At 48.8% G+C, this 16162-nt stretch overlaps 1 protein-coding gene across 2 annotated transcripts in view; it reads left to right on the top strand.

Annotated features, from left to right (window-relative positions):
• MLF2 (myeloid leukemia factor 2) overlaps positions 1–16162 on the top strand; it is a 79485-nt gene that overhangs the window by 39575 nt on the left and 23748 nt on the right. For both annotated transcript variants that reach the window (XM_063962461.1, XM_063962462.1), the window contains exons 5-8: positions 3505–3558; positions 4760–4891; positions 5207–5366; positions 6006–6169. In XM_063962461.1, the coding sequence (XP_063818531.1) occupies positions 3505–3558; positions 4760–4891; positions 5207–5366; positions 6006–6166 (507 nt within the window). In that variant the 3' untranslated portion in view covers positions 6167–6169. The remainder of the gene's footprint in view (positions 1–3504; positions 3559–4759; positions 4892–5206; positions 5367–6005; positions 6170–16162) is intronic.

Genomic DNA, 16162 nt, shown 5'->3' with positions numbered 1-16162 from the left:
CTTCAGCCAATCAGGAAGCGCTACTTCCGTGGCGCTCACCTGATTGGCTGTGCGCGTGTGACCTCTGACAGCGCATCGCAAAGCCTCTCCATTACTTGCAATGGTGGGAACTTTGCGGTCAGCCGCTGACCGGCGGGTGACCCCACCGCCAGCCGCAAAGTTCCCTCCATTGAATATAATGGAGAGGCTTTGCGATGCGCTGTCAGCTCAGACGCGCACAGAGCCAATCAGCAGAGTGCAAGGACGTTGCGCTCGCTGATTGGCTTACGAGACCTTTCAGTGACAGCTGTCACGGGGGGGGGGGGGGTCTCTGCATTCGTGGGAAGGGGTCCCATGTGTCAACATGGGACCCCTTTCAGTCCGTGTGGTACGGGTGTCCGGTTTGTTTTTTTGACAAGTTCGTGGATTTACCTCTGGACCATGGATGAGGTGAGTGTATTTATCTTTTCTTTTCAGGTACCCCTGGATTCTACTTGGAGAAGAGGACTGATGTCGGCGTGTGAACATAGGTAAGTATGTGTGTGTCGACGTATGAAATAAAGTTTTACTTTCACGGTGTCGGTCTCCTGTTTTTATTTGGGTATTTTTTTTCCAGTAGAACTACAGGTACCAGCGGGCCCGTTTTTCTCCCGCATGCTGGTACTTGTGGTTCTCCAAGTACCAGCTTGCGGGGGAGGCTTGCTGGGACTTGTAGTACTACTGGAAAAAACAATATTCTGTCATTTTACTCAAGGCTATCAGCCTCCCATCCGCAGCCCTTGGATGGGGGGGGACAGCCTCGGGCTTCACCCGTGGCCCTTGGGTGGCTGGGGGGGGACCCCTTGATTGAAGGGGTCCCCACTCCCCCAGGGTACCCCGGCCAGGGGTGACTAGTTGGATATTTAATGCCACGGCCGCAGGGCACTGTATAAAAGTGACCCCCGGCTGTGGCATTATCTGTCCAGCTAGTGGAGCCCGATGCTGGTGTGAAAAATACGGGGGACCCCTACTCTTTTTGTCCCCCGTATTTTTTGCACCAGCATCAGGCGCAGAGCCCGGTGCTGGTTTTAAAAATACGGGGGAACCCCTGTCAAATTTTTCCCCGCATTTTTAGAACCAGGACCAGCTCGAAGAGCCCGAGGCTGGTTATGCTTTGGAGGGGGGACCCCACGCCATTTTTTTCAGGGATTTTACCATCCCATCCAAAAAAAAATAATATTTTTTAAAATATATAAATAATACTTGTGCCTCCAAAAAAGACAAACCAAGTACCTAATCCCTTCTAATATAAATAGATATGATATTACCAAGAAAAAAAAACACAAAAAAAACATGTTTTAAATTTTTTTTTATTAGTTTCACCCTCCAAAGTGTGTCGGATTGAAAATGACGAATTTACTGTCTAAAAGCACTGTTGTCGAATTTCCAAACTTCCATTGAATAGACTTTGGTCGAATTGCAGCATGTGTATCATTGCAAAAAAGTCGAATTTGTCAAAAGTCGAATTTCAAAAAGTCGAATTTTGAAAGTCCGTTTTTTTGTCGGAAAGTACTGAATTGCATTGTCGAATTTTTTTTTTTTTGGCGAAAAATTCCCGAAATTCGACAATTTCGGGAATTCGACCGCAATTGCATATACCCCTTAGACTCTCATCCCAATAACGTCAACATATAAAGCCATGTCACTCCAATACTTCATGAATATGCCCCTTAAAAGTAATCAATTTTAACCTGGGTCAGTGATCATACGATCACTAAGAGAGCGCTACCGCTTTTCTACCCTCTGCCAAAGGTAAGTTGGTTCCGTGCGGTCTCCAGCTGCTGCGTAAATGGACATAAGTACGGTCACAACCTTATGGTCCAGGCCAACCTTGCATTGTTGGGAATAGAGTGGTTGTGTTCCTGAATAGCTGCATAAAATGGACGTCTACCTCGGGTGGAGAATCTCTTATAGTGATATCCTCACAGGGGAGAGGATAAGACTTTGTGAAATATGCAAAACCAAGCCCTTTAGTTACGGTATAGTCCACATGACACTGAGTAAATTTTCCAATTTAGGGGGAAAAGGGAAGGAAACCGGTTATTTTGCCATATTTGTCTTTTAGTAAGACAGTGACTTATCAAGAACTGCAAAGATATTGGTGTTCTGAATATTTAGTACCTCGGTGCATAGCCCGTACTAAACTTCAACATCCTGCCTTCTAGAGGAATGTTCACAAACCTCATCTCCTACTTCCAGCGCCCAAATACACCTTGGTACTTTCGGAGTTGTCCAAGTCTGAGTCCTCAGCCATGTTGCCATATTTCCTCTCCCAAGTATTAGGAGACCGCAGCTATTCCCCTGCAATGGCCTCACGTGTACCCCAAGCAGCTTTGTCATGTGGAGCCGCTATAGGGCCCAAAGTGCCATGGACGTGAGAGCGCACGTTCTTCCACGAGGATTCTGCAGTCAGAGCTGAGGGAATTGGAACCCTCCCGTGCCTTCGCTCTGCAGGACCTTCCATTGTGTGACAGGCCAGCAAGAGCACGGAAGCAACCTGCGGGCCTGTACTGAACCGCTCTGAGAAATCTCATAAACACTGTTCGTTTGGTAATCTACCCACATGGAATGTGAAGGTCATCTCTCATAGGTATCTGGAGGAGTAACTGGAGGAAGAACCAAACCGTTACCTCATGACTCCTACGTCATGCATCTCGCAGCCACCAGTGCTGTGGGAATACTGCTGAGCCGTTCCCATGATTAAAATGGTTAAAAAGTAAATAAAATGAATGAATAAGGCCACCAAAGGCAAAAAAGCCACTCGCTCACGTGGGCACTTAGAAGCGGCCGGACCTCCTTCCTCAGAGTGCTATAAAGGGGGAGGAGTTTAAAGCTTGTGCACAAAATGAAAGTGCCTGCACCCCTGCGGAGCCTGTATACCCCACGGAAAAAGAAGTGCACATTCGGTTGTAACTACAATTGTTGTCTTGAGCATAATATGATGATCCGATAAACTTCTAACAAAAAAATTATTATTCCCTTTTATTTATATGGTGCCACCAATTGTCCTTGGTGCCGTACAGTAGTATAAACAAACCATACAAGATAGCGTGTGAAGCAGACCGTACAGAGGTGGGGATATAAAACCGCAAGATAATTTATATCGTTCAGTGTGACATTCTTGGCCAGGATTGGCTGACCGACTCTGACATTCTCCACAATTGTCTCTGCATGCTCTGGGGCTTGGCAGAATGTGTGTTATGGAATGGGGGATATTGGCTGTTATATATTACAGTTCAGAGCGATACGGCTACAGGAACGTGGATTATTGGGGGGCATTGAATTGTGGGCGAGTTTCCTGCACTTGGATCGTTTCACCAGGAACTCATGACCAACAGCATTTCCATAGAGGTGCGCAGGGGAGTCTGTAGTTGCTGAGACGCGAGTCTTCCCCTCAGTGTCATGTATGATTACACCAAGTGGAGACAGGGTGGCTGTCATGCAAGCAATGGAGCCGTTTACATTGTGTGATGTTTTTTCTGTCAGGGTGGCGGATTCATGGACATGTTTGCAATGATGAATGACCTCATGGGAGGTGTGGTGAGTATATACATACCTGCTTCCCTATGCATGCCTCCTTTATTGATTGCGCTCTCCCTCCGCACTGTGGGACCTATGTATTCGTTGTAGGATTTTAGACCCTGATAATTTGTCACTGCCACAATAAGAAATTCTAATTATGTACAGTCTACACATACTACATACTGCCATCAGGCTACCACCCGCCTGCTTGCACCTCATGTCATCTGTCTGTCGACCCTTCCCACTAAATTGTTAGCTCTTCAGAGCAGGGCCCTCTTGTTATCTAAGCCCTCTTCTTGACACATGTCACTCACAGCTCTCTCCTACTCAGCGACCATCTTTATCCACTTTTTCTCTTGCTGGTAAAGGCTCATCTCCATCTATGGCCGCCAGCCCCAAGTAGTACGATGATTACTCCCTCACTACTTACATCTTAGCTGTATTGTGTATGAGAATTGTGGTCCTCTTTGTTACCTGTACTCTATTTTTGTTATTTATTTACTGTAATGCTGAGTTTTGTCTCCCTGTACTGGCCTTTGTACGGCGCTGCAAAACACTTGTGGCTCCTTATAAATAAAATGTAATAATAATACTACAGTCCAGATATATTAATAATTACAAGCACGGTTCCTATGATGCGTAAAGGAAAGTGATCGTCACTGCTTGTGTGTGGTCGTTACTGGGTAGAGATCCGGAGATCTGCCATACATACGTAGCCAATAAGCTGCAATAGGATTTGCTTCCACGTCCAACCTTGGTAAATTTCACAATATAGCGACCCGCATAGAAACGCTGTTGCGAGAAACGGGGAAACTGTAGTGTATATCTCCGATACTCCTACGTACATCGAGAGGATGCTTACATTTTGCGTCTGTTTAAAGGGAATTTCCCGCAGAATTTGTTTAGTAAATATGCCCCTATAACCCTTTCCCACCCACTTACTGTTTTTGTTTCCCCGTTGGCTAAGTCACAAAAGTAAAAAACATGGAGGGCAGATGTATTAAGCCTGGAGAAGAGATAAAGCAGTGATAAGTGGGAGGTGATAATGCAGCAGCCAATCATTACAAATTTGAAAAATGACAGTTAGGAGATGATTGGCTGGTGCGTTATCACCCTGCACTTATCACTGCTTTATCACTTCTCTCCAGTCTTAATACATCTGCCCCATTATTCCAGCTTGTTGTAACCCTTTGTCGTCTGTTTCCTGTTTCTTCCCCAGGAGCATCTGTCAAATGCTTCCAACTGTCAGACGTTCTCATCCTCCACTGTCATCTCTTACTCCAATATGGGGGGCAGCGGAGCCCCTAAGGTGTATCAGGAGACGTCGCAGACCTGCATGGCACCTGGCGGGGTAAGTTCTGCAGGGAAGTGGTGAATTAATGACCGTAACGTAAGTGATGTGGTATTAGGGGGGGGGGGGGGGTCATCCAGATTCTGCTTTAAGAACCGATAGTGTAGCGTTTAGAAAACATGGGCCTGTTGTTCCTTTCCTCCAGTCTGGGGAACACTGCTAAGAGGCTTGGTTAGAGAGGAAGGCTAAGGAGTAGCCACTAAATAGTTAGAATCTGTAACTTGCTGCATTGTACCTAGTCTGGTCACTCTAAAGTATAGCTCTTCTGTAATGATATAAACCTGGTTCCGTCACCCTTCTTTGCTTGGTTCCCAGATCCGCGAGACGAGGCGCACAGTGCGGGATTCGGACAGTGGAATGGAACAGATGAGTATTGGGCACCACATCAGAGAACGGGCACACATCATGCAGCGCTCCCGCAACCACCGCACCGGAGACCGAGAGGAGAGGCAAGAGTACATCAACTTGGATGAAAGTGAGCAGATACCACTCTCCACCTGTTGCTTCACCCCCAATGAGAGGTTTTACTTAGGTTTAGCCTTCAGAAACCTTCATATAACGTGTTTGTGGCCCCTTCAGTGAAAGGCAGAATTCGCCGTACAGCCATTGCCGCCTCTTCACGCGCAAATTTGTTAGTGGGGTTCCGTTCCCTTGTTCAATTCAGAGGGATCCTGATACTTAGGACTAGCGGAGACCTCTGTCAGGAGCAAGTGATCTGGGCCGGAGGATAAAGCTGGGTTCTCGTGGACATAAAGGGATTGATTCCAACACTGCCGCAAACGATTTAGTGTCTCTTGTTGTAGTCACGCCACTGCTGAAGTGCATTTTCAGGTCTGGTGGTGGTGCACAGATTTGGTCAAGCAGGTTTGCGGGTGGTGCACTTTTCTGGTCAGCTAGCTGCTACATTCACTATAGGCAAATAAACTATATGAAATGAGCTGCACTCATCTATTGCTGCCTGTTGGAATTAATAAGGGCTTGAGACGGGTAGCAGTCTATCCATGTATCTTTGTAGTAACTGTTCTTGGTCCTTTCTCGTTCCTCTCAGACCGCACCACTGTCTGTACTCCTTGAGTCTCGTACTTTTCCTACCATATGATGTCTTTCACTACAGATGAGCTTGCTGAATTCGATGAAGAATGGCAGAGAGAGACCTCCCGTTACAGAAATCAGAGGGGGATCGCGTACAGAAGGAGAGGGGCCCCAGAGGAGAGACTTGCCATCCAGGGACCCGAAGACAGCACGGCCAGGCCATCTCGCCGATATGACTGGTGATAGGTGGGCAGAAGGAAGGAATTACCTGCTAAAGTTTCCATTGCTCCATTCCATCTTTCATTCCATCAAAGTTTCTGTTCTCTCTAGCATTGTCTCAAAGCGCTGTCAGTCTGCAGATGGTGCACTAAGTGATTGTGTGTGATTCCTTTGAGTGAGTGTGGAGCCTGGAGAGCGATCGCATCGAGGTGACTTTGTGCTGTGTGGTCGTATCCCCAAGTGTCTACGCTGCTGGGTGTCCTCCTCGCTGTTCTCCAGTCTGTTGGGTGGCAGGGGCACTAAAGTAAGAAGGCTGCCCGGGAGAGAGCATAGAGGAGATGTTATGGAGGGGCTGTATAGTCACACGGAGTGCGCTGTTTTTCATATTGCGGGGAAATATAATAAAACAAACTGAAAGCATCCGGTTGTGATCAGCAGCCCTGAAGAATACGGTGCAACAACAGAAGCTTGGCCGCTCTTAAAATGACCTCCAGAACATCTAGTTCTTCCCACTCCATACCCTGAGGTCATAACTTCCCATCATGTAATGGTATTGGGATCCAGTCACTACCTATGGCAGCAGTGATCGGCCCCTGCCCAATGGCCATCCGACTGGGCCGGAGCAGATGCTGAACTCTGCACCATAACTGCGGCAGTGAGATGTGGCCTGCCTTCTCCTCCTTCCTCTGCATCTTCAGGAGGTAGACCGTATCAGGTCTCCTTACAGGAGGCAGTTCCTTTATCCTCTCCCTAGTGAGAATGTGGCAGTATAGGAAGCCACACCAAAGACAGATTCTCCCTTTGCTCACCTGCCTAGTGTCACCGCTGTTTCTATTCCTAATGTAGCTACCATAAGGGATAGCACAGATAGAAATATTGAAGCCAACCATAAGTCCGTTTATACGACAGTGGAATGGAGTCCCTTTGGTACTATCTTCGATTCGACTTTGGTCAGCAAGGCAGTGGAGAGGAGGTCTGAACAAAACGCTCCCTTTACACTCATGTCTCTGTTCTCGTTTCATGCTTTTCCACTGTTCTACTAGTTGGGTTTATTTTTCTTCTTTTTATGATCTACCTGCGCACTAGCAGTCAGAATTATGGTGAGATGGTGGAGGTTATGGTCCCACCTAGGCAGTAGTGCCGTGTTCACCATTCCATGTTCTCATTCAAAATTGGGAAAATTGTACTCTCTGGCAGCATATAGAGAGTCCCGTCTGGTTTATCTTGCAGGATGGTCATTGTTCCAATCAGATGCCTCCACTAGATTGCACTGGTTTGCCAGCGCACAAAGGGGGGAATGAAATAATAAGTTGGGGGGGGGGGGTACAGGGAGGAGCAGTTAATGGTGAAAGCATGACCTTAGGCAGTCTCTCCCTGCAGTTGCGGGGAAAGAGAATGAGCAATGAATGGAAAAACTCCCTAATCTGCTGGTACATACAGAGTGTTCTAGTGCGCTTCAGTGAATTGTTACCCTGCATTCTCCCGCCTTCGCTGTGCAGGCGGCAGGTCCACTCTTATTCATCTTAATACACCATTTCCAGCACCAGTGTCTTTGCCATTTATATTAAGCAAGTAAATGTCAAACATTGTAATACATTTAATGAGGGCATTTCTATAAACAGCTGACTGAATGCCTCATCCAGCACCTGCATTTGCAGCCTGTCTTCCCTAAGCGTTCATGCCGGCATACCAGAGAGACATCATCACTTAGCAATTTTCATTAGAAATAAATTAGGTTTATTGCTAAGTCGTAAGGTATGTAATTGACACATCCTGCTGCAAACAGAATGGCAGAGCTGCCTCTGTAATCCCTTAATGATGAGTGATTTATCTCTGCGTTCCTGCGGCTGCTGGGCGGGGAAGAGCGGGAGCTCCGTGGCATGAACCATCATTTATGAGAAAGTAACCTTTGCAGTGACATCATGAGGCACTTACTGACCGGCCGGTCTCCTTTATGATGTTACGGACGATATCCGGACTATAGATCCACTCTAAAAAGGTCCAAAGTCAGTAGGTCTACCGCTAATGGCAGACGTGCATTAGGTTGACATGTGATAGGTCAACCGGGTCAAACTGTTGACACACAATATGGCAGACACAAGATTTTAAAGAAATGTTTTTTTCAAAAACATTTCAGACTTTACCATCCACGTGGACTGCGATTGGGAATAGTAACCTGTGCCGAGCGCGGTAGTAGCGGAGTGATGCACCTTGCCTTCGCTCGACATGCGAGGGGACGTGGCACACTATTGGGGCTTGTTTGTGGCAGAACAGTGACAAAACACCCCAAAAATTTTTTTCTCTGACGTCCTAGTGGATGCTGGGTACTCCGTAAGGACCATGGGGAATAGACGGGCTCCGCAGGAGACTGGGCACTCTTAAAATAAAGATTAGGTACTATATCTGGTGTGCACTGGCTCCTCCCTCTATGACCCTCCTCCAGACCTCAGTTAGAATCTGTGCCCGGCCAGAGCTGGATGCACCTAGTGGGCTCTCCTGAGCTTACTAGAAAAGAAAGTATTTGTTAGGTTTTTTATTTTCAGTGAGATCTGCTGGCAACAGACTCACTGCTACGTGGGACTGAGGGGAGAGAAGCAAACGTACCTGTTCACAGCTAGGTTGTGCTTCTGAGGCTACTGGACACCATTAGCTCCAGAGGGATCGAACACAGGGCCCGACCTCGATCGTCCGTTCCCGGAGCCGCGCCGCCGTCCCCCTTGCAGAGCCTTAAGACGGAAGAACCAGGAGAAAATCGGCGGCTGAAGACTCTGGTCTTCAATAAGGTAGCGCACAGCACTGCAGCTGTGCGCCATTGCTCCCACAGCACACCACACGCTCCGGTCACTGGTGGGTGCAGGGCGCTGGGGGGGGGGGGGGGGGCGCCCTGGGCTGCAATAAGTATACCTTTTGGCAAAAGTGCACATAATACAGTTATAAACTGTATATGTGCCTAATCCCCCGCCATTAACATTATTAAAAAAGCGGGAGAAGCCCGCCGCGGAGGGAGCGGGGCTATCTCCCTCAGCACACCGGCGCCATTTTCTCTTCACAGCTCCGCTGGAAGGACGCTCCCCAGGCTCTCCCCTGCAGTATACACTACAAGAAGGGTAAAAAAGAGAGGGGGGGCACATAAATTTAGGCGCAAAAGGTGATATAAGCAGCTATTGGGGGAAAATTCACTTTGTGTTAGTGTAAATCCCTCTGTTATATAGCGCTCTGGTGTGTGCTGGCATACTCTCTCTCTGTCTCCCCAAAGGACTTTGTGGGGTCCTGTCCTCAGTCAGAGCATTCCCTGTGTGTGTGCGGTGTGTCGGTACGGCTGTGTCGACATGTTTGATGAGGACGCTTACGTGGAGGCGGAGCAAGAGCCGATAAGTGTGATGTCGCCCCCTGCGGGCCGACACCAGAGTGGATGGATATGTGGAAGGTATTAACCGACAGTGTCAACTCCTTGCATAAAAGGTTCGATGACGTAACAGCTTTGGGACAGCCGGCATCTCAGCCCGCGCCTGCCCAGGCGTCTCAGAGGCCATCAGGGGCTCAAAAACACCCGCTACCTCAGATGGCAGACACAGATGTCGACACGGAGTCTGACTCCAGTGTAGACGAGGATGAGACAAATGTACAGTCCACAAGGGCCATCCGATGCATGATTACGGCAATGAAAAATGTGTTGCACATTTCTGACATTAACCCGGTTACCACTAAAAAGGGTATTATGTTTGGGGAGAAAAAGCAGCCAGTGACTTTTCCCCCATCTGATGAGTTAAATGAATTGTGTGAAGAAGCGTGGTGTTCCCCAGATAAGAAATTAGTGATTTCTAAGAGGTTACTAATGGCGTAACCTTTCCCGCCAACGGACAGGTTACGTTGGGAAACTTCCCCTAGGGTGGACAAGGCGCTCACACGCTTATCAAAAAAGGTGGCACTGCCGTCTCAAGATACGGCCGCCTTAAAGGAGCCTGCAGATAGAAAGCAGGAGGCTATCCTGAAGTCTGTGTATACACACTCAGGTACTATACTGAGACCTGCAATTGCTTCAGCATGGATGTGTAGTGCTGCAGCTGCTTGGTCTGATACCCTGTCAGATAACATTGATTCCCTTGACAGGGATACTATTTTGCTAACCATAGAGCATATTAAAGACGTCGTCTTATATATGAGGGATGCACAGAGGGACATTTGCCGGCTGGCATCTAGAATTAATGCAATGTCCATTTCTGCCAGGAGAGTATTATGGACTCGGCAGTGGACAGGTGATGCTGATTCTAAAAGGCACATGGAGGTTTTGCCTTATAAGGGTGAGAAATTGTTTGGGGACGGTCTCTCGGACCTCGTATCCACAGCAACAGCTGGGAAGTCGACTTTTTTTACCTCGGGTTCCCTCACAGCCTAAGAAAGCACCGTATTATCAAGTACAGTCCTTTCGGCCTCAGAAAGGCAAGCGGGTCAGAGGCGCGTCCTTTCTGCCCAGAGGCAGGGGTAGAGGGAAAAAGCTGCACCAGACAGCCAGTTCCCTGGAACAAAAATCCTCCCCTGCTTCCACTAAGTCCACCGCATGACGCTGGGGCTCCACACGTGGAGCCAGGTGCGGTGGGGGCGCGTCTCCGGAACTTCAGCGACCAGTGGGTTCGCTCACAGGTGGATCTCTGGGTTCTACAAGTGGTATCTCAGGGATACAAGCTGGAGTTCGAGGCGTCTCCCCCTCGCCGTTACCTCAAATCAGCCTTGCCAGCTGCTCCCACGGAAAGGGAGGTAGTACTGGTGGCAATTATCAGCAGGTGATAATCAAAGTTCCCCTCCTTCAACAGGGACGGGGTTACTATTCCACAATGTTTGTGGTACCGAAACCAGACGGTTCGGTGAGACCCATTCTAAATTTGAAATCCTTGAACACTTATATAAGGAAGTTCAAGTTCAAAATGGAATCGCTCAGGGCGGTTCTTGCAAGCCTGGAAGAGGGGGATTGTATGGTGTCACTGGACATCAAGGATGCTTACCTACATGTCCCCATTTACCCACCTCACCAGGAGTACCTCAGGTTTGTGGTACAGGACTGTCATTACCAATTCCAGACGTTGCCGTTTGGTCTGTCCACGGCACCGAGGGTATTTACCAAGGTAATGGCCGAAATGATGATACTCCTTCGAAAGAAGGGAGTTATAATTATCCCGTACTTGGACGATCTCCTTATAAAGGCAAGGTCCAAGGAGCAGTTGTTAGTCGGAGTAGCACTATCTCGGGAAGTGCTACAACAGCACGGCTGGATTCTGAATATCCCAAAGTCGCAGCTGATTCCTACGACGCGTCTGCTGTTCTTGGGCATGATTCTGAACACAGAACAGAAGAAGGTGTTTTTCCCGGAGGAGAATGCCCAGGAATTGTCATCTCTGGTCAGGGACCTCCTGAAACCAAAACAGGTGTCGGTGCATCACTGCACGCGAGTCCTGGGAAAGATGGTAGCTTCTTACGAAGCAATTCCCTTCAGCAGGTTCCATGCAAGGATCTTTCAGTGGGATCTGTTAGACAAGTGGTCCGGATCGCATCTTCAGATGTATCGGTTGATCACCCTGTCCCCGAGGGCCAGGGTGTCTCTGCTGTGGTGGCTGCAGAGTGCTCATCTTCTCGAGGGCCGCAGATTCGGCATTCAGGACTGGGTCCTGGTGACCACGGATGCAAGCCTCCGAGGTTGGGGGGCAGTCACTCAGGGAAGAAACTTCAAAGGACAGTGGTCGAGTCTGGAGACTTCCCTACACATAAATATTCTGGAACTAAGGGCCATTTACAATGCCCTGAGTCAAGCAGAACCCCTGCTTCAAAACCAACCGGTGCTGATTCAGTCAGACAACATCACGGCGGTCGCCCATGTAAACCGACAGGGCAGCACAAGAAGCAGGATGGCGATGGCAGAAGCCACAAGGATTCTTCGATGGGCGGAGAATCACGTGCTAGCACTGTCAGCGGTGTTCATTCCGGGAGTGGACAACTGGGAAGCAGACTTCCTCAGCAGGCACGACCTCCACCCGGGAGAGTGGGGACTTCATCCAGAAGTCTTCAAGCTGATTGTAAATCGTTGGGAAAGGCCACAGGTGGACATGATGGCGTCCCGCCTCAACAAAAAGCTAAAAAGATATTGCGCCAGGTCAAGGGACCCTCAGGCGATAGCTGTGGACGCTCTAGTGACACCGTGGGTGTACCAGTCGGTTTGTGTGTTCCCTCCTCTTCCTCTCATACCAAAGGTACTGAGGATAATAAGACAGAGAGGAGTAAGAACTATACTCATCGTTCCGGATTGGCCAAGAAGAACTTGGTACCCGGAACTACAAGAAATGATCTCAGAGGACCCTTGGCCTCTGCCGCTCCGACAGGATCTGCTACAGCAGGGGCCCTGTCTGTTCCAAGACTTACCGCGGCTGCGTTTGACGGCATGGCGGTTGAACGCCGGATCCTAATGGAAAAGGGCATTCCAGATTAAGTCATTCATACGCTGATAAAAGCTAGGAAGGATGTGACAGCAAAACATTATCACCGCATATGGCGAAAATATGTTGCTTGGTGTGAGGCCAGGAAGGCCCCAACAGAGGAATTTCAGCTGGGTCGATTTCTGCACTTCCTACAGTCAGGAGTGACTATGGGCCTAAAATTGGGATCCATGAAAGTCCAGATTTCGGCCCTGTCTATTTTCTTTCAAAAAGAACTGGCTTCACTGCCTGAAGTTCAGACGTTTGTTAAGGGAGTGCTGCATATTCAGCCCCCTTTTGTGCCCCCAGTGGCACCTTGGGATCTCAACGTTATGTTGGATTTCCTAAAATCACATTGGTTTGAGCCACTTCAGACCGTGGAGTTGAAGTATCTCACGTGGAAGGTTGTCATGCTGTTGGCCTTGGCCTCAGCTAGGCGTGTGTCAGAATTGGCGGCTTTGTCCTGTAAAAGCCCATATCTGATTTTCCATATGGACAGGGCAGAATTGAGGACTCGTCCCCAATTTCTCCCAAAGGTGGTATCAGCGTTTCATTTGAACCAACCTATTGTGGTGCCTGCGGCTACTCGGGACTTGGAGGATTCCAAGTTGCTGGACGTAGTCCGGGCCCTGAAAATCTGTTTCCAGGACGGCTAGAGTCAGAAAAACTGACTCGCTGTTTATCCTGCATGCACCCAACAAGCTGGGTGCTCCTGCTTCAAAGCAGACTATTGCTCGCTGGATCTGTAGCACGATTCAACTTGCACATTCTGCGGCTGAACTGCCGCATCCTAAATCAGTAAAAGCCCATTCCACGAGGAAGGTGGGCTCTTCTTGGGCGGCTGCCCGAGGGGTCTCAGCTTTACAACTTTGCCGAGCTGCTACTTGGTCGGGATCAAACACTTTTGCAAAATTCTACAAGTTTGATACCCTGGCTGAGGAGGACCTTGAGTTTGCTCATTCGGTGCTGCAGAGTCATCCGCACTCTCCCGCCCGTTTGGGAGCTTTGGTATAATCCCCATGGTCCTTACGGAGTACCCAGCATCCACTAGGACGTCAGAGAAAATAAGAATTTACTCACCGGTAATTCTATTTCTCGTAGTCCGTAGTGGATGCTGGGAGCCCGTCCCAAGTGCGGACTTTCTGCAATACATGTATATAGTTATTGCTTAACTATAGGGTTATTGTTATGAGCCATCTGTTACTGAGGCTCAGTTGTTGTTCATACTGTTAACTGGGTATAGTTATCACAAGTTGTACGGTGTGATTGGTGTGGCTGGTATGAGTCTTACCCTGGATTCCAAATCCTTTCCTAGTAATGTCAGCTCTTCCGGGCACAGTTTCCCTAACTGAGGTCTGGAGGAGGGTCATAGAGGGAGGAGCCAGTGCACACCAGATATAGTACCTAATCTTTCTTTTAAGAGTGCCCAGTCTCCTGCGGAGCCCGTCTATTCCCCATGGTCCTTACGGAGTACCCAGCATCCACTACGGACTACGAGAAATAGAATTACCGGTGAGTAAATTCTTATTTTTTTTTAAAACAGTGAAAAAACACCCCAAAAATTGTGCGCCTTTTTTGTGTCGACCATTTCCATGTCAAACTTTTTACCCTCTCGACCTTTCCTACTGTCTACCTATTCTAAGTCGACCTAATGCATGTCTACCATTTGTAGTAGACCTATTGACTTTAGATCTTTTTAGTGTAGATCTAATAATCCACACCCGTTACGGACACGCCTGGAAGAGTCCTTACAGCTGCAAGGCAGTCCCTGTCTGGTTACTTGTGGGCTCCTGATTCTGTTATCTGGGGTGTAGGTAGACATCCTTGCCAGTATCTGGATGGAAGGATACAGCCAATAGATTGACACCAGATGGTCGACGGTCAATAGATCAGTAGGCTCAAAAAGGTCAACAGTTAAATGGTCGACAGGGTCAAACGTTTGACTTTCAAATAGTTGACTCAAAACAGGTTGGCATAAGATTTTTCTCTTACGCCCTAGAGGATGCTGGGGTCCACATTAGTACCATGGGGTATAGACGGGTCCACTAGGAGCCATTGGCACTTTAAGAGTTTGAGAGTGTGGGCTGGCTCCTCCCTCTATGCCCCTCCTACCAGACTCAGTTTAGAAAATGTGCCCGGAGGAGCCGGTCACAGCTAGGGGAGCTCTCCTGAGTTTTTCTAGAAAGTTATGTTTTAGAGTTTATTATTTTACAGGGAGGCTGTTGGCAACAGCCTGTCTGCAGCGTGGGACTGAGGGGGGGAGCAGTGTCCGCCCTGCGGGGTCTGAGCCACTGTCTCCGCTGACTGGACACTGAGCTCCAGAGGGGTCTGATCGTTCTCCGCCACAGGGGACCACTCGCCCCAGCAGCATGCCGCCACCCCCTTGCAGAGCTGAAGAATCGGTGGCGAGTGAGACACTGACCCTCCTAGCAAGCGGGCGGGTCGGTGTGAAGATGGCTGCAACAGGGTAGGAGCGCTGTATTAACTGCGCTCCGGGGATGGCTCAGCGGTACATAGTGCGGCGCTGTGAGGAGTGCCCTGAGCCAGCACTAAATCCCCAGGCCAGTATAAGCAGAAGAAGAGCAGAAAGACAGCGCCATTTTGGGGGCGGAGCTTCTCAGAGCGGACCCAGCAGCGTTCAGCGCCATTTTCCTGCCTGCACAGCGCTGACCAGGAAAGAAGGTCCCTCCACAGCAACTCCAGCTATCTGTAAACGGTACCAGGGGGTTGTAGAAGGAGGGGGGGAGCGCTGCAATACGACCGTGTGTCCTATTAAGGTGCACAGTCAGCGCTGATAAGGGGTCTCCCTTTGGTAAAAGCGCTGTGTGTGGGTTGGCTCCAATCTCTGTCTCTCTCTTGCCATTCTTGGGGGGGGGGGAACTCTGTCTGCTCTCACCTGTGTTTGTGTGTGGTGTGTTTGGTGGTCTCCTTTAGCTATGTCCAGGGACACTGTGTCATATGCTGCAGAGGATATGTCCTCACATGATGATCCCATTCCATGTAATCAGGATAGCACTGGTTTAGCACATTCCAGCAAGGGAACCTGAATGGTTTTCCTCTATCAAATCTTGGATTACTCAGATTTCTGACAGGGTTGCGAGTAATGAGTCCGCAACCCAGGTATTACAGAACTCTATGGCAGTATGGCCCGATTCTGGTACCTCAGGACGCCCCACTATATACCCCCAAAAACGTGCGCTTTTTTTACATCACGTAAGATGACACAGATGCCGATTCTGACACTACAGATGGTGATGGGGATGTGTTGCGGGGGTCCGCATCTCTTGCAAAGGGGGTGCAATTGTTGATAGAGGCTATCAGGGATGTGTTAAATGTTAATGATACCACACCTGAGTAGGTTGAGAAGGATTTTTTCACCGAAAATAGGAAAGCCTCGCTAACCTTCCCTGCGTCAAAGGAGCTGAATGCTATATTTGAGAAAGCATGGGAAAACCCGGATAAAAAATTCCAGATCCCTAAAAGGGTCCAGGTGGCTTTTCTTTTCCCTGAGGAGGATAGAAAAAATGGGAATGGAATGTTGACGCCTCTGTGTCCAGAC

Source organism: Pseudophryne corroboree, chromosome 3 (genome assembly GCF_028390025.1).
Source record: "Pseudophryne corroboree isolate aPseCor3 chromosome 3, aPseCor3.hap2, whole genome shotgun sequence".
Lineage (NCBI taxonomy): Eukaryota > Metazoa > Chordata > Amphibia > Anura > Myobatrachidae > Pseudophryne > Pseudophryne corroboree.
Note: the sequence above shows the minus strand (reverse complement) of the source record. Positions and strands in the feature narration are given on the sequence as shown.